This window comes from Bacillus rossius, chromosome 13 (assembly GCF_032445375.1).
Source record: "Bacillus rossius redtenbacheri isolate Brsri chromosome 13, Brsri_v3, whole genome shotgun sequence".
NCBI classification, from domain to species: Eukaryota; Metazoa; Arthropoda; class Insecta; order Phasmatodea; family Bacillidae; genus Bacillus; species Bacillus rossius.
In genome coordinates, this window is record NC_086340.1 from 2454705 (window position 1) to 2476724 (window position 22020).

Genomic DNA, 22020 nt, shown 5'->3' on the forward strand with positions numbered 1-22020 from the left:
ATTAACGTGAATAATATTTTTGTGTATGAAAAATATTCTACGGTTGTAATGTATAAATTAGTTATAACTGTTGCAAGATTAAAAAAGTAAACATTATCTAATCTTTTTTTTATTATTAAATTGTAGAACAAAAATCATGCTAAATAAATTACTTTCATTGAGTTTAATACTTGAAAGGTTATTAGTTAACTTTTTTAAATAAATGCTTTTAGTTTCATGATTTTTATTGCATTTTGGTGCTTTGTGGTGTTTTAACTTTATTTTTTTTATGTTTTATGGTGTATTTACAAACTTTTGGTGGTATTTCTGTTTTATAGCAATTCAGCATATTTGTCCCTAACTATAGGTTATTTAACATTATCAAATTCAAGGAAATAATTAAAACATTTATTATCAAAACTGTATTATTATGCTAAAAACAAAAGAATGCAGATCCAATATTAAAACAAAAGTATCAAAACATACATATAGAGAGTTACAATATACACATTCTCAGAAGGCACTAACATTACAGAGTAAACTATGCTTTATCTGATCAGAGGCACTATTTACGAAAATTCCCTGATTACAAACACCAAAACTTCACACACAGCTATTTACAACAAAATACAAATTTTTAATACTCTAAATAAAAAAAATCAGTTGACAGTAATAAATATACATATTTGTTGATCTGTCCTTCCTGAGGTTAGTTTTCCATCCAAAATTTATTTCTGTATTAAAAACCTACGTGTTTGAAGATCAGTGGCAAGTATTGTAGCGCACTAGTCTGAACACAGTGAGGCCAGTTATTAGTTATCGGAAACAAATCCGCTGAATCATTAAATAAACCACGTCCACAAGACAGATGTTAATTGTTTTGGTGGTCTCGCAGAAAAGAACCAATTTTCCCTAGAAGAGTAACTCGTATTTTTAAAATGCGCACGGACGAGACTTTGCGTCGCTCACGTGGGATGAAAGACGTGTACGAAAGCAGGTGCGTCGGCGCGGAGTCCACCTGCTACTTCCCGACTCCGAACAGGTCCAGGACCGTCCTCGTGGCGAAGGCGATGGAGGTGAAGGCTCTCTCCCGGTCCCGGTTCCTGAGCGTCCACCTCGGCTCCCGCACGGGCAGCGGCGCGCGCGCGGCCGACCTCGGCTCCCGCGCGGCTTCGGGCAGCCGCCTCGCGCGCTCGCAGTAGAACACCAGGTACTTGCTGAAGTCCTTCACCCTCTTGATCGCCTGGAAGGGGAAACACACGTGGCAAGAACAGCACCGCGTTTCATCGAAACTGTGCGAATTAACGGAGAAAAAAAAAAATATTTATCTTCGCTACGGCAATGCTCACTATACACGCCTTCTCGCGAGCGCGCCACTGGCGTGGCAAAAGCCGTCGCCATGGATACTCGGAAGGCATCAGCAATGCAATCCATAGTTCTACGTACACTCGGTCAAATGCCACCCACTCATTGGCTGCTGTCTTGCGAGACGTTCCAGCGTAGCAGCCTGTGATTCGATAAAGCTTTGGTTGGGTGTTTCTCATTGGCCCAGAGTCATCCATGTGAGTTGTGTGAGCCAATAGAAGAGACAGCACTGAGGTATAACGATTTGTATTTTAGCCTATCGCGAAATGAATTCGTGAATTTTTCCGGTCTCTAGCAATGCAAAAGCCCGTAGCCATGGCAAAAAAAAAAATATCAATAACATGGCAAAATTACATCAATCTTAATATTCTTAATTTTTTATGGTATATTACACTTCCGCCCACGTGGCATCCGGCATAAGGACCGCTCAAAACTGACCCCACTTTTAATATGAACGAACTTGGAATGGGATCTTAACTTGTATTTTATGCGCTTGGTTGTGGAAAAAAATGTGGTTTTACTGTTCCATATCTCTGGTTCGATCATTGTAGCGAGATAAAATATACACCAGTTTTTACGTCTAATCATAAGCTTTTAAACACAAAAGGTTTCATCTAAATCTGTGCAGTAATTTTTGGTGCAATGCTCAAACTATAGTTATTTTTCTTACAAGAGGAATCCACACAGAAAAAGGTTTTTCCATTACAAATTTCAAGCGTTAAACATCACTAATGAAGAACAAACAGAAGAAACCTATTGAAAACGACGCTAACAAAAAGTTTTAAAGACAATGTGCAGTTAAAAGGAAACTACTTAACTTCGTAAGCATTGATTTAAAATTTTTTTTAACCTTAGTTTTGTTATTGTTACAGAAAAAAATGTAGCTATCCACGCGTCAACATTTGGGTTGGTTCTAAACAGGCACTATATGTTCAAACTAATTTGTCTACTTGATACAACACACTGCTATTGCAACTACTTCTCCAGTGACAGAAAATTTAAATTTAATTGAAATTTAAAATTACGCATAAATTTCCAATGTTAAAGGGGGACACCAAGATCAGAGCAATTAAGCACGTACATGAGCAGAAACACCTTCCCCTAAAAACTTTTTAAACAACCACATTCCCAATCAATATCACATTAATAGCATTTAACAACTGTTCTCAAAATGCACATTAAACTTACATTGAATGACGATGAAAAATAAGCACTTAAAAGACTATGCGTACACACACAAACAACGTACAAACACAGAAACCACACATACGAAGCAAACAACTCACACACCAGGTAAATATTAGGAAAACCCCCCACATTAAAACATCTTGATTCTTTTTTTTTTAACAATGAAAGGTTATTAGTTATTATATTGGAAAAGTGCATCATATATCAAATAATATCACAGTTTTGGACAGATAGTCACACGTGCATGCAGTATGACAGCAAGGGCCAACCTTACCACTTCACATCTTAAAACTAACATGGTTCCTTCTGCATATGATCTTACTACAAGGTATGCTAGATAAAATATTTTAATGCAAACAAACATTAGTTATTTCTATTTGAGGTGTGTATATCGAACATGGATAGTTCATCATTTGAATTTATATCCGAAAATTTGATTGTTCACACAGGCCTGATATTTAGACAATTTATTTGCAGTTAGGATTCTGCATGTACAGAATTTTTTTTTTTTAGTCAAATACATTCAGACCAAGGACCTCTAGCAGCACTGTGATGAACGAGCTGACATACCTGCAGGTTGGCACGGTCGGAGCCAAGCAGCCACAGCACCGTGAGGCAGTTCAGCACGGCCTGCGCGTGCTTGGTGGACAGCGCGGCGGACATGATGCGCAGCACACAGTCCACCAGCCACTCCACGGTCACCACCTGGAACCAGTGCCAGCCTAGAATTAAGCATTTAAAAGATATTACATTTAACATTATTAACATAGAGAAAGGTTTCAAAGTTCAAAGCAATATCCAAAACAAATATAGAAGTTAATTAATATGAAAGATATATAAATTTGGCACAAATAAAAATGTTAACAAATACTGAAAACATAAATTATTTAAAATAAAGTTTCAGTGTTCTGTGATCTGATGTAGTATCACAGTGCACACGAGCAATAAACGTGCGTGCGACTTTCAAAGAGAAGAGAGTCTAAGAAACAGCAACCGACTAAAGCAAAATAAAATTTTTGCCTGGCAAAGGTTATTATTTTTCAACTTCCTGAAAACCTACCAGTTTTGACATTAGCTGTTACTTCAAAGGTAATAAGTATTACGACCTGCTTGCACTTTGACGCCTGTTTAACAAAAAATAACATATTTCTTAGGATTAGGTTATTTACTTATTTAAATTTGTAAAGTGTCCCCGCGGCAGTTTGGGAAGTTTTACTGGTGGGCACAACATACAAACAGGTACAAAGGACGTAGTACCTACAGGCAGGCAAGCACCTGACCCATGTCATGTAGGCACTATGTACCAGCAGAGCAAAATGCATACTCACAAGAACTACAGCAAACAAACACAAAGAACATAAATAAGACAACACAAGTTGACACATCTTTTAAATTTTTTTTGCATAGTTAAATTTTTTTTTTCAATCTCTTCTTAATTATTAAAGCATAAAAAAAAAAATAATTGCCAAGTGCACATCTAGCTACTGATGAGTCAACTCCCAAAACATGAATAGTCCTACACGAGGAGACCTGGTTTTGGGCACAGACATTGTAGAAAGAGCCGAGACATTGAAAACTGGCTCTGTATTTTCCAACTCTTATGTGAAGGCAATTACTTCATAGTACGGGTAACAGAGACTCCTACCATCAGGAACCAAACTACATCACCCTGGGATCACCTTTCATCACACGCCATGTTCCTCGACACAGTGGAAACCGACCTGTGAGCAGCATTTGAAAAAACGTCGACTCACCTCGAGGACACTCGCAGACACCCGATCATATATTAGGAGGTTGATGAGAATGCGTAAACTCCAGTTGTAGATGTCCACATACGGCTCCGACCTGTTTCCCCCAGAACAGATCTCGCACAGCTTATGAACAATGTTGTGCTGGCATACCTTGACGCAGAGTTCGGGCGACAGTCTAGTGACGGTATCTGAAATGGGAGAACACTAATTACTCGCCAATGATAATTCAATGCACAACTGAAGATAAAACACTGAACCTAACACCACTGCTACAGACTGTGAAACTAATCTAAATTGTAATGCTGCATGCAAAGACTTTTTTAAATCCCATTTAAAAGATGAAGATTACAGAATCTGGGTGTGACATAACCTGTAAAACTAGCAGACATATCTGCGAGAGTGATAATGAAATTCCCGGCGACGAGTAATTCAAGCATAATTCCAGGTTTTTTCCCCGAAGACAAAAATTCATGCATATTTCCCACATTTCCCGAAATTCAAGGCTGGTGGCCACCCTGTGTTAGGATCACCAAAACCATCGATCAACACAAATAGTGTACAAACCAGGTTAATATGGCAATAATTATAATTCTTTTAAATTTTGTTCTGAACTAAATGAGTTGGTTTTCGCAGTTCACAAATATTTCCTTTCTGGATGGTGTAAATTTCTTTCTAGTTAAATTTTTTTACAACAACATTAATTTTTATTTCACAGTAAAAGTTGGTCGTTATTGATTATTAACACTATGATCAAATCAAACTTAATTACTGTAAGTCAAGTCTGATCACAGGTACAGACATGCAAACAGAGAAATGGAAAGCAACCTGATAAAACTAATATGTAAATGAATTTCAGCATGCCCGGCACATTTCAATTTACAATGCGTTCAACTGACAAGGCAAAAGTCACACCGGTTATAAACCATACAAAGCTATTTTCAATATTGAAACATTGCCCCCAATGGCTATGCTACACAAGTCAAAATATTAATATTTCCTCAACTCCGATGCTGTTGATTCTTACTTATATTCCCAGTTTGATTTTAATTCTGGATTACTAATTTACAAAATTTGGGAGAATAAGATTATTTGCATAACATTACACGTGAAATATAACAGCTGAGGAAGTGCGGTTGTCTAATATGGCTTTAAAATAAATTAAGGAAGCCTACAGATTTTTAGTACTAAATGCTCTATTTTAAAAGACTTTTGCACCCTACTAGCAAAACAAAAAAAAAACCTAATGTGACACTACTCCACATAAAAATATTTCCAAATAATTACACACCAATTCATACAGATTCTCAATACCGACAAAACTTACAGAGTTGCAAGAACAGAAGAATCTAAAAATTGACTTGACATCATTACTTGAAACCCAACAACTAGTACACTTACCTAAAGTAATGACTGCATGAGAGAGAGTGCCAAGCGAAGTATACTTCGCCAGATAGTGAACACTCTTCTCAAAAAGACACTTTAGAGTCTTCTCCGGGTCGTCGGGACGAACAGTGCGCACTCTAACAACCGATTTCCTTGCCTTGTAGCCCCGCCAAAATCTCTGGATAGTCACACAAGCAGTAACGACTTGGTGATGCATCAATTTAAACTGGCGACGTTGCAGGAATACACGCCAATGGCACTGAATTTTAATGGCAGCATTATGCCTAGCCACCACTACACTGTTACCAGAAATATTCTTTAAATTCACATCGCTCAGCTGCTTCCTTGTACAGCTACCTCTCCACACTGCTTGGATGAAAGTTGCTGCTTTGTTCTTTGCCTTCAGCTGTGCCAATTTCGGCTGCTCCAACTTCAGCTGCTTCCTTGTAGAGTAGCCTCTCCACACGGCTTGGATGACAGATGCTGCTTTATTCTTTGCCTTCAGCTGCTTCCTTGTAGAGTAGCATCTCCACATTGCTTGGATGACAATTGCAGCTTTGTTCTTCACCTTCAGCTGCACCAATTTCAGCTGCTTCCTTGTAGAGTAGCCTCTCCACACTGCTTGGATGACAGTTGCTGCTTTGTTCTTTGCCTTCAGCTGTGCCAACTTCAGCTGCTCCAATTTCAGCTGCTTCCTTGTAGAGTAGCCTCTCCACATGGCTTGGATGACAGTTACTGCTTTATTCTTTGCCTTCAGCTGCTTCCTTGTAGAGTAGCATCTCCACACTGCTTGGATAACGGTTGCAGCTTTGTTCTTCGTCTTCAGCTGCTTCCTAATAGAGTAGCCTCTCCACACTGCTTGGATAACGGTTGCAGCTTTGTTCTTTGTCTTCAGCTGCTTCCTAGTAGAGTATCCTCTCCACACTGCTTGGATGACTGTTGCAGCTTTGTTCTTCGCCTTCAGCTGTGCCAACATCAGCTGCTTCCTTGTAGAGTAGCCTCTCCACACTGCTTGGATGACGGTTGCAGCTTTGTTCTTCACCTTCAGCTGTTCCAACTTCAGCTGCTTCCTTGTAGAGTAGCCTCTCCACACTGCTTGGAAGACAGTTGCAGCTTTGTTCTTCGTCTTCAGCTGTGCCAATTTCAGCTGCTTCCTTGTATAGTAGCCTCTCCACACTGCTTGGAAGACAGTTGCAGCTTTGTTCTTCGTCTTCAGCTGTGCCAATTTCAGCTGCTTCCTTGTATAGTAGCCTCTCCACACTGCTTGGATGACGGTTGTGGCTTTGTTCTTCACCTTCAGCTGCACCAATTTCAGCTGCTTCCTTGTAGAGTAGCCTCTCCACACTGCTTGGATGACAGTTGCAGCTTTGTTCTTCACCTTCAGCTGCTCCAACTTCAGCTGCTTCCTTGTAGAGTAGCCTCTCCACACTGCTTGGATGACGGTTGCAGATTTATTCTTTACCTTCAGCTGTGCCAATTTCAGCTGCTTCCTTGTAGAGTAGCCTCTCCACACTGCTTGGATGACAGTTGCAGCTTTGTTCTTCACCTTCAGCTGCTCCAACTTCAGCTGCTTCCTTGTAGAGTAGCCTCTCCACACTGCTTGGATGACGGTTGCAGCTTTGTTCTTCACCTTCAGCTGCTCCAACTTCAGCTGCTTTCTTGTATAGTAGCCTCTCCACACTGCTTGGATGACAATTGCAGCTTTGTTCTTCACCTTCAGCTGCACCAATTTCAGCTGCTTCCTTGTAGAGTAGCCTCTCCACACTGCTTGGATGACGGTTGTGGCTTTGTTCTTCACCTTCAGCTGCACCAATTTCAGCTGCTTCCTTGTAGAGTAGCCTCTCCACACTGCTTGGATGACGCTTGCAGCTTCGTTCTTCACCTTCAGCTGTGCCAATTTCAGCTGCTTCCTTGTAGAGTAGCCTCTCCACACTGCTTGGATGACAGTTGCAGCTTTGTTCTTCACCTTCAGCTGTTCCAACTTCAGCTGCACCAACTTCAGCTGCTCCAACTGCAGCTGCTTCCTTGTAGAATAACTTCTCCACACTGCTTGGATGATAGTTGCAGCCTTGTGCTGAGCCAACAATTTTGATGTGGTTTTTTGTTTGATATGATTTTTGTAGGCAGCATGTTGTCTCCAAGCCTTCTGAATGATCAAAACAGCTTTAACCTTCTTCTGCAGCTTTGATCTCCACCATTGTTGTATAACAATGGCAGCTTTGGCAAAGAGTGGTGCCTGTAAAACAGAAAAAATTTTCAAAACATTGTTCTAAAACATAAGTAATTCAGTTATTAATCTATAATCGTTAAAATATACTTGGATAATTATATTACAGTTTTTATAGAACCCATATATGTGACAATTTTTAAAATGATACTTATATACCAATCACTTATGGTTAATTCTGTCTGTACAAATTAATAGTTCTGAGTAATGCTTAGGTTCAGCTGATAACGTGATAAGTAGATATAAATTTATAAACATTCAATTTTTCATGAAATGAAAAATCTTGCCTTTTAAAATACTATTAACGCCATGTTATTTTTAGTATAAATTAAAAACCCCATTAATTTTTTGAAATCATTAAAATTTTAAGCTTATTTACATCTACATATCAAAAGAAACTTACCAAATGGATTTATTTTGATTACGTGCAACAATGTACAAGATAAATCGGCAAGAAAACTACGTAGGTTGTATTCGAACAAAAGAGTATAAAATAATTATCTAGCAAAAAAATTGCCTTTTCCAAATATGAGGTAAGAAATTAAGACCACAGTCACACAACACCAAACTCTAGAGTTGCTACAAACCTCAAACTTGTAGATCAACTGCCACAATAAGGACAGTGTCTTCTCTCTGTGTCCTTCCACAATGTCCTTGACTGTGACGTCTTCAAGGACGTATCCTTCGTTCTGCAGAGCTGTCAAGGCCACTTGCACATTGTGCTTCTTCTGCAGCAACGAAATAGGCGGGTAGCGAAGCTGCTTCGACAAAGTTGTATTCTGGAGGATGATTTCCATCACCCGCCTGCAAACAGTCACTCAAAACCTGAATTAAAATGATTAAATCAAACGTGTACGCTGGAATGTTCAATCGAACCAGCCATGTTAAACTACTGCAGCCAACGTCATGTTTCAGAGAAAAACTGTTTAGTGCAGGGTTCTGTCGAGTGTCAATTCCGTGCCGTAAACGACTGAACGTGGACCTGATGCAAAAAAGGGCATAAATGACACGCATGGATCAAGGTGGGTAAATCTGTCTAAGAATTATTAGGTTACCCCCCCCTCCCCCCCCCAACCACCTTCTCAAACCAACCTTTATTTCGAACCACATTCTCGGGAACAGTGAGGGAGGGCAAAACAGGGTTTTACTGTATTCACACTTTATTATAATCACCTTTTTTGTAGTTCTGAATAATTTGGAATTTGTATTAGAATTTTATAATAATAAAAAAAGAATACTTACATTCACAAAATTCTATTAAACACACAAACTAAGTAGTCATATGGTTGGTTTCAGTATAAATTAACCAATTTTGGAATTTTCCTATTAACTTTTACATCATTTTGTGCAGGTAGTGAATGTGTGTGTGTGGAAGAGGGGGGTGGGGAGTGGGAATACAAGTGGGTGCAGAATGCCACCTCATTTCCAGACAAAAAGAGGACAGAGGGTACACATCAGTGCTGCATTTCTACCACACCAATAAGCTGAAACACGGAACTAAGACTTCACTTGTATCCATGGAACTACTGAAGACATATGGTACGACCCATATTCGAGGATACTTACAGCAAAATTTTTGGATTTTTATGACAAATTATTGGCAAGACCTATACGCAGGGCAACCCTTCTGTGGGTGAATACGGTTTTTATACTTGAGCTGTCAAGGAAACTGGCTCATATCCCAATTGAAAATTGGTACTTTCTTTAACAAGGCTTTCTAGGTTACATACTTTTTCAAATTTACTTTCTTCTTGCTTATATTAATATTTGAAATTATAGCTGGTAAAAAATAATATTCAAATAATTTTATTACAATCCCAGATCCAGTCTTGCACACACCCACATAACGCACCATGAGTACAAGACTATCGTAACTCAAAAAATTGAGTTTGTGATATATTTTTACCATAAGCAGGAAAATATCATTATCTAGGCACTGCAAGACTATCACAAAATTATACTTACTTTTACGGGACTTATGGCAAATAAAGTAGTGTTGCACCCTGGAAAACATTATACAAGAATATGTGCAAGACTATGACAAATGAGTTGCGATAGTACTGCACTGATTTTTGAAGTTACGATAGTCTTGTACTCAGGGTGCGAATTAATGTCACGCCAGCTCGTTACTGCCATCCAGCTCGGGGAAGACGGAAGGTGAACAGGCGTGCCGCGCACGTACGTCAAGCGGACGCCGTCCCGCAGGTCCTGACTCAGGTTCGAGACGGCGTAGTCGTACTCGTCAAGGTACGTCTGCTCGTGGGTCACCACGTAGCCCAGGTGCCGCAGGTAGCTCGTGATGTCCCCCATCTTGGAGATGATTTCTCGGGTCAGCGTCACCAGGACGTCCCTGCTCTTCTGCAAAAGATGTAGCGCACACATTTAAATGCCAAGCTAGTCAAATAGCACAACAAAAATTTAAAAATTTAACCACCTCCACAAAAGTGTCTTAAACTGACAAATAGGACAGAAAAATTCGAGAACCAGCAATCGAAAGTAACTGAATCATACAATTTTGTAGACACAAAAAGCTAAGTTATTTGTAAAAAAACACTAGATGGTTTAAGTCAGGGGCGTAGCCAGGGGGGGGGGGGAGGGTTTAGGGGTTCAAACCCCACCACCCCCCGCACCAAATCTTTAATTAATTTCTTATTCATCACTCAAACAAATTTCATATTAAAATTAACAACCTTTTTACCATTACAATATTTAAATTTAAGTACCGAAAACTGCTAAAATAGCACTATTTTACACCTTAAAATCCAAATTTTACCGGGAGAGGACCCCCGGACATCACGCTTTAATACGGGGGGGGGGGGGGGGGGGGGGGGGGGGGGGGGGAGGTAGGAGAAACCCCAATAAAGAATCAGAATAAAACACCGGTTCCATCTCTCCCTCAACGCAACTGCTCTTTCAGACAGTGGACGGGAACTCACCTTGACGACGGCGTTCTTGCAGAAGAGGCAGGGGTTGTGGCCGACGAGCTGGGCCGTCTTGGCCCGGTCCAGCAGGTAGACCAGGAACAGCAGCTTGCGCAGGATGAACTTGTTGATGGCGTCCTGGAAGCCGAGCAGCTGGTAGTTGAGCACGGTGGGGTGGGCGTACTTGGCGGCGGTGCGCGGGTCCCACAGCACGCGCGTCCTGATGAACGTCGCCAGCCCCAGCATGTCCGAGTTGGAGCGCAGGGGGATGGTCTCGTCGTACAGGGCCTCCAGGCAGATGCGCAGCCACAGCGGGTTGTAGCTCAGCAGCAGCTCCACGATGCCGCACCTCAGGCCTGCCGCGACGAGACACACATCTCACTCTGCTAACAGGCTGTGTATGTACTTAGCTAATCTTGGGAGCACCGCACACGGCCCATTTTATTCTCATCTAGCTGACTGTTGCACTTTAATACGAATGAACATCCGCCCATTGGCTGCAGTAGCTCGAGAAAAAAACACAATGTAGTTTAGGCCTCTATTCACGTTATAACTTAGCAGTGTTTAGTGGGTTCCTAAAAAATTTATACCTTAAAACATTTTGCACACCCAAACTATTACATATTATCGAGTCAAATACTATGAGAAATTTTCTGGGTGTTTCAGTACTAGGTCTGGGTCAATAGAGATATCCGATACATTAGTAAGTAAAGTACCACTTGCTAATTACTTATTGTACTCTTGTAAGGATGCCTAAAACTAAAATAACATGCGCACAGAAGTGCAGCGTACCAGAACAACGTACCCACATCCTTGTAGACCAGCCTGTCGGGACGAACACAGATCTGTTTCTTGTTCACGTGGCTGGAGACCTTCCTCAGGACGCCCATGACGCTCTCGGAGCAGAGCAGAGCCCTCGCCGCCTGCCGCAGCCTCTCGAGGCGGTAGTGGGTGTTGTATCGAGACGAGACGGCCTCGCGGGACGGCGCCAGCTCCAGCGTCTTGCTGCGACAGCTCTTCTTCCACAGCTCCGCGACGTTCACTACAGAAGGGGGGCGGGAGCGTACCAGTACAGCTGGGCGCACAGACAAGATTTGACCGCCATGATTTCCAACCTACCGATTCACAACTGCACGTAGTTAAGAGGCAAGATTATATGGCGAACAGCAATAAAAACCAAAATAAAAAGCCGAATTAAGTCAATACACTGCCAAACACCAAAATGGAGGTCAATAGCTCAGCATAACACCGAAATGCAGCGAAATTCACCTCGAATCACCCCATAGTTATAAAAATATACAATTCAGTTCATAAATCTTATGTTAAGGTTTTTAATTAACAAAAATCAACTCTTATGTCTTAGGTAAAAAAAAAAAACTATGATTTCTTCTAAGTTAAGCAGTCTTTAGTTGCTATCATAGTCATAGCTAAAGGACAACAGAGAAACATCGCAAAAAAAATGTACATTTATAACAATTGAGTTTTTTTTACACTGTATAGTTATATTTTTTATCATTCAATGTTTTTAGTTGTAGATTTTGGTTAAGTTACTCTCAACACTATATTCAGTAGTATTGTTTAACGTAAATATTTGAAGTGTCTTACCACGAATTGATTTGTTCTTGACATGCACTTATTTCAAGTTTTTAAAATTTTTAAAGACAACAGAGGCTATATCCACTATTTTAAAATGATGATATTTGCTTTGACGTAGCAGCACAAAACCACGGCTCTACCTGTCGGCATGGAGGTGTAGCAGTCCAGCTGGGCGGGCGGGGTCAGCAGCGCGTTCAGCCACTTGGTGTACTCCAGCTCCTGCGTCGCCATCCACTGCTCCGTCTCGTACACGGCCGTGCCCCCGAAGGGGTTCCCGCCGGCCCCCCACCGTCCCCGCCGGGACGCCGAGACGCCCGCCGGCGAGAGCAGTGCCGCCACCTCCTGCCTGCTCCTGCCCGGGAGCAGCTTCAGGGTCCTGAGGGTCCTGGCCGAGCGCTTCATCTTCACGCCGGGGCTCCGCAGCACTGCAGACAACCTCGCTGCAGACTTCCCTCACTCAGGGTGTCCACAAGGAAAAAAAAAATATTTTGTACCAACTTAGGTGAGAAAGAGTACTAGATTCAAAAAAAAAAAGTACTAAATTATAATTTTTTTTATGGGTTTTTAACAATTTAAAAAGTTATCGTGACATTGCAACGCTCGAACTTAAATATCACACCACACACACACACACATGCATTCCATAGTTTCCTCGCTGGAGACGTCCGTCCGAGCAATCACCCTCACTCATTCTGAATTAGTCGTAGTTTAATAAATGATCATTTAAAAAAAAAACTAGCTGCAGTACCCGGCGTTGCCCGGGCTGAACACACGGAGCTTTATTGTCCGCGAGTTAAAGCAAACTGGATAGCGCTGTATGACAAGTGTGTTGAACATGGAGAAACGTCACACAATTATTGTGCACAAGGAAAAAAATATTTCGTACCAACTTAGGCGAGAAAAAGAGTACTAGATTTGAAAAAAAAAAAAAAAAAAGTTACTAAATTTTAATTTTTTTTAATGGTTTTTTAACAATTTAAAAAGTTATTATGACATTGCAACGGTCGAACTTAAATATCACACCACACACACACATACCATAGTTTTTTTTAAAAATAATCACGCTTAATCATAAAACATATTGGAGTTACTATGATATTATTATATTAAAGTAAAAATGTACTAGATCTGTACTAGACCACTAGAAAAGTTATGAAAGAACTAGATCTAGTACGAAAGTACCAACTGTGGCCACCTGCCCTCACTCCTCCCAGACAATCAGAGCGCTAAACTGCACGTTGACCTGAACTTGACGTCACACTTCTTCAGGCACGTTGCGAAAACATGAAGTTAAATTTTTAACAGGCACGAGCAACAAAAGGAAAATAATACAAGTGCATTTAAATCACACATCGCTGATTGATTACGGGTACATATCATTTAAAGTTTTTTTTTTTTTAAACATCAGTGATAGAAAATGAGTTTTGTTCCTGTAAGGATAATTTGTTTACATTATAAATTACTGAATTAGAATTAACATACAGCATATTCATTGATTTACATTACTAAACTTTATCGTTATAATTTTACTAAATTCAATAATTAAAATTAGTCACATGTTCATATTCATATTGAATACTGAGAATTGTAATACGTATTTTAATTTGATTGAATTTATATTTTAATAACTGTATATCACTGGTCCTTTTTTTCTTTTCTATTAATTGTTTGCAGGCTAACTTAAACATGTTAGTTTTAAAGCTGGCCTTTTTAAACAAGATTTTAAAAAAGTAAATTTGTAGTCCCAGTATCTAATTGGATGCAGTGTGTATATTTTAGAAACTTCTGAAAAAAAAAAAAGCCTGTTACTCCAAAATAAAGGTTATTTTTTTATACAAAAAATTAAGTATTCTTTTTTAAATTCAGACCACCGTTAGTTAGCCTATAAACTGTTTACAGCTCTTGCATAGAGTTCTGTAACTTTGCTCATGTCAAGTTCACCCACAGAAGTTTCACGTTTGTGACCCAGCAAACTGCCTTTCCCAACCAATCACACTGCTATTTCTCCCTTCTCTATCTCCCAACCATATGCCTCTTCTCAGGGGGACAGAGCGCCATTATCAAAGGAAATCCTTCCCCCACAAACCATTTGCAACACTGAACATCCTATTCATGTTGCCAGGAATTTAAACAAGTTTGCAGTAACCAGGATTTCGGATTTACCGATATCGTATTAACAAAGTTTCACTGCAGCTATTAAGGAAAGAGAAAATTATTCTTAGTGGATTCAACAAGTTATAAATTTATTGGACTGTGTTTAGTGCCATTTAAGTGCCGTTGCTTTTGCATGGAATTTTACAAGTTGGTAATAATATAAAGTGTACAGTTTAAATACATTTAAGTGTAGTTTAAGATATTTTGGAAAATATTTTAAAATTTTACAGCACTAATAGCAAGTCTTATGGCAGCGAATTATGGTAGACATAGAAAACTTCAGTAGGGGATTAACATTAATATAACGAATTAAACAAAATTTACCTGTTAAAGTCTAAATTCCTTAGTATCTCGAGAAAAATTCTCAAGGATTCATTGCATAAATTGCCATAAAAATAGTTAATCTCGAACAGCAAAATTTTTAAGCTCCGACATTACCTTTGGACAACTTCTCACGTTGCACCCTCAGAGAAGACTTCGCCGACTGCTGCCTGCAACTGACCGCAAACTTATGCACCGAGCCCATCTTCGGAGGCGAAATTTCCAGCAGGACTGGTGCCGACGGCACCGGTGGGTCGGCGTTCTTCCCGTCGCTCGGAGAGAGCGTCACGGCGGAGAAGGACCGGTCGCAAACTCGGGGCCCGACGGTGAAGGAAGCGTCGCAGACTTGGGTCGCCAAACCGCCAGAGCCGCTCGCATCCAAGCGTATGCCCTTCAGCTTGCTGCTGAAGCTATCGACCGGCAAGGGCTCGTCGTCCGACTGGAGACTGTCCGTGTATCGGTCCGAGCCGGACGAGCCGGACTCGACCGTGGTCCTCTGGTAGGTGTTGCTGACGGTGAGGCAGTCGGGAGTGCGCTCCACCGTCACCGTGTAGGTCTCCCGGCGCACGGGCGTGGACGCCGCGATGTCCGGCCACTGGAACGAGGTGCTGAAGGCGGAGGGCGTGAAGGTGTTGGAGCAGCCGGGCAAGGGGCTGAAGCTCGCGTGCTGGTTCTCCTTGTCCTGCCAGAAGTGCCCCGTCTCCCGGGACACCGTGTGGCGGCGAGGCCGTCCCGGGGACCCCCCGGAGGTCACCGCAGGGCACGCCTTGCTCTGCCTGCCGCTCGCAGCCTCGTACGTGTTCCGGGTCGACAACGGTCGTGCCGATTTCTTCTTGCCCTGAGAAACAATATCATGGATCCTTGCATTCAAGAATTCACTAACTTTGAGGAATGAAAAAAAAAAATTACACAATAAAACCCTATTTAAAAAAATTTAATAAAAGATAGTATATTATTTCATAACGAACATATAGGTACTTATATTTAACAGAGTAAAAACCACTTGCGTCCTAATGTGGGTCCCGCACACAAAATCTCAAACGTGGAGGTTACATACCACAAAAAGGGTCTGCAACATCGCAAATGACTTGTTAATGTAATTCAGGCTGGTATTCCAAGAGACAAAAAGAAGGGTTTAGGTGTTGAATATGCTAGACCTGTATCCTAACAATATTCCTAGTGCACATTACTGCTCCCAAATGCTTATAGATCGGATTTTGGTGTCCCGTCCATGAACTATCTCTGTTGCCCAAACTTCTGCCCATGTGCAGTGCTTACTTTTTATGTGATCAATTTTTATGCTTTCACTGCGGGCATTACATTTTTAGACAAGAAAAAAAAAGAAAACAACAAAATAAAAAAAATTAAAAAACATGAAAAATTAGAAGGAAAAAAATTGAAAAAATTATAAAATGACAAAAAGGTTGCTGCAAAACGTGAACAACCCCTCCCGCCAGTACCCCAGTGGAACTAACAACAGATAGGCACATCCACAACTGGCCAACTCGTGCAAGTGGACGCGCCACATACTTGTAGTGACCAACAAGGAACGAATAGTAACAAAGAGCAGACACTCCAAGTAACATGAAACTAGGATAGAATGAGCACAATCATGATAATAATAATATAATAAAACATTGACAACTTTAAAATTAAAAACAAAAAATTATAGTTAACGGTTAGAAGGAACGGTATTTGTGATCAGATATATACATGTAAACAAACGTAAAACTATTTTATAGCACACACTTTTATTAGCGACTTTTAATAGCCGAGAAAGACGAACACAAAACATGGTTCTGTAAGGATACAACCGACTTCACATAAAAATTAAAAAAAAAAAAAAACACTTCCTGTACCAACATGACAAAACATTAACACAAACTAATATAAATGTTAGAACCATAGGCTACATAAATATAATCATGTAAACTGAGTCATTGTATTGTTTTCAACATTAACAACACTAATCAAATTGCTAAGGGAATTGCAAGCAGTTCTAAATTATCGAAAACTCCAATAAAAAATGTGCCGTCGCTGCGAGGTCTCCGAGGGAGCCGCCACGAACCTTGCGTGGCGTGTCGGCAGAGAACAGGAAGACTACGTCGAGCAGCAGGAACCGGCCCGCCCTGAGCTGCAGCACGTCCCTCCAGCTGCCCTCGGTCTGCGGCCGCCACTGCACCTCCAGCGACGCCTCCTGCTGCGCCTCCAGGGACACCCGGCCGGGGCTGATCATGGCCCCGCGCTCCGCGGGCAGCATCCTCGACACCTCCACCTGCGCACCGGCCCCTCGGCGTTCAACTCCTCATCATCTGTGATCACTAACAATTTGACATTTCTAATAACTAGAGACCGGAAAAATTCGCCAATTCGTTTCGCGATGGGCTGAAATACAAATCGTTCATACCTCAGTGCCGCCTCTGTTACTGGCTCACAACTCACCTGGATGTTTCCGGGCCGATGAGAAACACCCGACCTAAGGCTCCATCGAATCACAGGCTGCTACGTTGGGACGTCTCACAAGACAGCAGCCAATGAGTGGGCCACATTTCATTGAGTGTACGTAGAACTGTGGAGTTCACCCTACAGGTCATTGAACCTGCAGATTTTTCCAGTCCCTACTAATAACCATATCAAAGAGATTAATCCTAATAGTATATATAAATCCAGTGTCCTGATGTTTGTTTCCAGTGAACTTTTCGCCAAGTCAACCAATTTCGATGAAAATTGGCATTTATGAGTAATTTTTTTCCAACTTGAGAGATAGGATAGTTTTATTAGTTTTTATATTACGATTAATGGTCTTAATTTATAATTAAATCATAAATAACCGATCCCCATGGGTAAACAAAAAAATCATAGGTCATAGACATACAAAAAGTAATTGTGTGACATTTCTCTATGTCCAACACAGTCATATAGCGCTATCCAGTTTGCTTTAGCTCGCAGACAATAAAGCAACATGTGTTTAGCCCGGGCAACGCCGGGTACTGCAGCTAGATTTTTAAAATTATTATTTATTAAACTACGACTAATTCAGAATAACTTAATCCAAAAAGTAACGTGTATGAAGCCAAGTTGATTAACAAAAAAAAATTTAAGTTTGTTTTCTGAAACGTACAGTAGAGACCCGCTAATCAAAATATCCAGCTACCTGAAGTTTAAAATAAAAATAATAATAAAGAAAGGAACTGGTTTGGTATTTTGAAAGTTATTTTTTGTCATCTCGACCCAATTATCCAACATGTGGACAAGGGCTGGAAGAATTCACCCTGAAAAAAGATATCAGAGGCAACTGAAAACCGTGACTTTTCTTATTCCATCCGTGCTATCAGAGATTTTGCTTCTCCGAAGTGGCCGCGGTCCACATAGACCCGGTTAACAGAGACACCACCAGTTGGAACAATGCAGAGCACGCTGTCGCAGGGCGAACACGTGACTACCTGCAGCTTGCTGTCCGAGGGGTTCCTCAGCCGGAGCGTCTGCCTGGCCACCGCCCCCACCCTCACATGCTGGAACTCGATGGTCGGGGGTTTGTGGAAGGGCGCCAGGATGAGGAGGGGCGCGGTCTCCTCCTTAGGGCGACACGCGACGCCCTTTGTGGGCGTGATTTTTATCTGAAACAAAAGACAAAACCATCACGAGTGGTAACCAACTCTGTGTCGTTAACATAAAAAATTTGCAGACCACACTGTTTGAATAACCCTACTTAAATCATCACGAATGTGATTACATGCAACTATGATGTGCCATGAGCTCTAAACACTCTGAAAAAAGATAAAGAAGAATTAAAAAACTTACATATGTAATCACAACTGTTAAGTTTCCCAATAAGAACCTTACGTGAACTAGGCCTGCAATAATGTAAAGGACACTTTTGTACTTAAGTCTCCTACTTAGGTGCATGCTGGGTATCTAGATAAATCAAAATTATTATTTGAAAAGTTGAGAACTTTTAAGGGGGGAAGCCAAGCAGAAAACTTGTTGTACAGGAACCAACATCCAGAAAATTAGTTTCCCCTCTAATGCTTAACACCACAAGTGGGCTAGTAATTTTCCTGTAGGACGTACAGCTCTCTGAAGACATGCCACCGAACATCCTGCCTTCAAAGTGGCACACAGCCACGCTTTGTACACTCTCTCGACTATTGATTTAGACGAGTGACATTCCAAATATGGTTTTGATTTTTTTTAGTGAAACTTCTTTCGGCACAATGAGTAAAATTGCAAGGCTGAATTCTAGTGCAACATTTTTTTGAAAAGTTTCTGATGCGTAATTGACAGAATAGGTAATTGGCCAAAGAGATATAAAGATAACACTATATTATATATGTGGCTGGGCTCATTTTAGTTATTGTGCTTCGCCCAAAAACAAACTAAGAATAAGACAGTGTGCGCATGCGCTTGTTTCAGAAAATATATATAGGTACCTATACAGTCAGCTATGTTTAAGCACATATCTAGGTGATAGTAACTAAAGTGGCAGTATGGGACAGATTAGGTCCAACCCATTTAAAATGTTCTAAAATTGCAACTAAGAATTCTAGCAAAATTTTTGGTCTAAATAAATTCCGCAAGGTAAAAGTTCTGCATCGTGTATGTGTATACATTATGTATATCCTGTGGTAGCAACATGTTGCTTGAAGTTCTATTTTAGTACATTGAAAGATCCTGGACATAAAAAATTTGTGATATAACAATTAGGTAATTATGATTGTAAAATGTATATACAAAAAAAAGTGTGTTTAAATTGTGAAATTAAAGTTGTTTGTAATGACCAGGATCTACTGAATAATGTCTTGAAATTAAAAGATTCCTTGGTTAGGTATGAATCTGTAAATAACACATTTTTACTATTTGGAAACAACCACAGAGTCCTAAAATAAAGGAAAACCTGGTATAAATATAAAATGTCCACTAGAAAACAATATTATTATTAATTGTAGATGAGAAAAAACAATAGTTCCAATGTTTTATTCAAATAAACAAGGTCAAGAGACTGCAAATTTAATCTACAGAACATGGGGCTGCCCCATTTCACTCAAATGTTAGTCAGATCGAACATACTTAGGTTCCGATCCCACCAAATGGGGCAATTTTATAATCCAATAAGCCTGAAGTTATCTTGCCTTCACAAATTAAAAACTTCAGCAGTGCACTTGATAAAAAAAAACAGCTAATCACAAGAAAGAAGCCTGTTTCGAAGGTCGTATAAAAGTTTAAGAAGTTAATAAACTAGGCCTAGCTAAATATGATTAAGACCAAGTCAACAAGATAAATTATACACATTTTTTCCGTCTGCTTGTCACAATTGATTTATTCCCCGCAATAAATTATCAAATCGCTAATCGTCCAAACATTGGCATTTTGAGACAAAATAATACCTACACTTGACATAAAATTCAAATTCATTGCAATGAGGCACACGCCTGCAGGCAACCAATTTCGACCTACCCAACCCTTGTTCCTAGTGTATTTGATATAACTGACAAGTATTAATTACAATAGCTTTTAATAATGAAGGCGCCAAATAGCAGATACTGTAGGGATAAAAGGAACTGCGTTTGTAGAAAGATTAGCCGTTAAAATAAACAAAATAGACAAATTCTATATGCGAAACCAAAATACAAAAGACGTCAAAATCATAAACAATGTACTTACCTCCATATAACTTGCCATTTCTTCTATTTTCAATGCACACGATTAACATCAGTTGAAAAAATTCAAATTTCGGATATTTATAAACTGTCCAGCCATAGAGAACATAACAATTATAAACAACAAAACTAAATGTCTTCAAATAAAGGAGTGTTCCGAACGTACAAAATAATAATCTTATTACTATAATATGAGTGAAAAACTGTAGCCCCGATGTGATGCAATCACTTAGATTTTTCATGTCCAATGTTCGTCTCGGTTTGTTGTTATTATTCCTTTTGGAGTAAATAAACGTACTACTATCATTACCATTCAATAAGTTAGGGCGCCACAGAACAGCATTCTGCAATAACCATGGCTCGTCCACTTTTTCCAGTGGAGCATGAAATGTCACTGCACTAAAATAGCATGTCCTCTTTAGCTGAGTAGTACCATGAATATAACCAAATTCGAATGTTTTCGCTATTGTTCGTGCTTGTAACTTTACATAAATTCCTAAACAAAAATTGATTTTTTCACTATTATCTTCGAACCATTTAATTTTGCCCTGCAATTTACCAACATTCTGTATATGTCGACCTCCATAGGGTATTCAGGCGCATACCCGCTTTTGATGCAGGGTGTTCTGGGCTATAATGCCAAATATGCCATGGGTGAACAATTTGCACTGCTTGAATAAAATTCATATGATTGATGTCGTACCTCCTACGATATTAAAGCCCGATCTCCACCCCACCAGTACTATTCCCCCGTTGATTTAAGGCACCTTCAACCAAATGGTCTCAACTACTTCTTGCGCCGTTATTTTACAGCCTGCCGCGAGCTTCACTAACCCGACGAGACACGCCAATCAAAGGATAAGAAATTGCCAGACCTATTTATATGACCGTGCCCCGGACCATTGCCTGTTGAAAACTGCCAGAGTGGAAACGGTGCCGCCTCACGCCATATTCACAAATGAAATAGTAACTATTTTATGTTGAACTTACAAAAGAATTATATAGCAATTATCTTGATTTATTTCTCTGAGCGGAAATGAAAATTCGGAAAGGTTAAAAGTGTAGTTAAATTTTAAATGTAAATAATTATTTTGTAATATTTAAGCCATAACTACACCATTTATGACGAGGCTAATTCGCCATTATGAAATACACTAGTCTTATAATTCTTAAATAACACAATAAATTCTACTCAAAGCAAGGCAAATATTATTCTACTAAATACATTTAAGAACAAATATTCAGCACTCATAAGAATATAAAATAATTGTCAACACACAAGTAGGTAACTATCAGCAGGTACCATGTGTTGTATATCCTATATTTTCTTTTTCACTTCCTTTTCTCATAATTCATATTATATGACTTGTTGGAATTTTACAAGTGAAACACTAAAACATTTTGATCCTAAACTTAAAAATAATTTCATTTTCAAAATCTATTTCAGTAGCTCTGCAATTTGATTCAGAACCTTCAAG

The 22020-nt window shown here is 39.9% G+C and overlaps 1 protein-coding gene and 1 long non-coding RNA gene across 2 annotated transcripts in view; one reads left to right on the forward strand and one right to left on the reverse strand.

Annotated features, from left to right (window-relative positions):
• The window catches only part of LOC134538095 (uncharacterized), a 41782-nt gene extending 27888 nt beyond the window's left edge, over positions 1–13894 (forward strand). The window contains exon 3 of the long non-coding RNA XR_010076090.1: positions 12529–13894. This is a non-coding gene — a long non-coding RNA (uncharacterized LOC134538095). The remainder of the gene's footprint in view (positions 1–12528) is intronic.
• Positions 238–20634, reverse strand: LOC134538092 (abnormal spindle-like microcephaly-associated protein homolog). The gene is made up of 13 exons (XM_063379109.1): positions 20547–20634; positions 18329–18502; positions 16954–17160; positions 15003–15723; positions 12551–12835; positions 11620–11856; positions 10830–11170; positions 10076–10251; positions 8481–8697; positions 5682–7902; positions 4287–4471; positions 3103–3237; positions 238–1222 (listed from the first exon to the last, which is right to left on the reverse strand). Exons 1-13 carry the CDS (start codon positions 20562–20564, stop codon positions 1001–1003), a joined length of 5139 nt encoding a protein of 1712 aa, XP_063235179.1. The 5' UTR covers positions 20565–20634; the 3' UTR covers positions 238–1000.
• Between the last annotated feature and the right edge of the window lie 1386 nt (positions 20635–22020).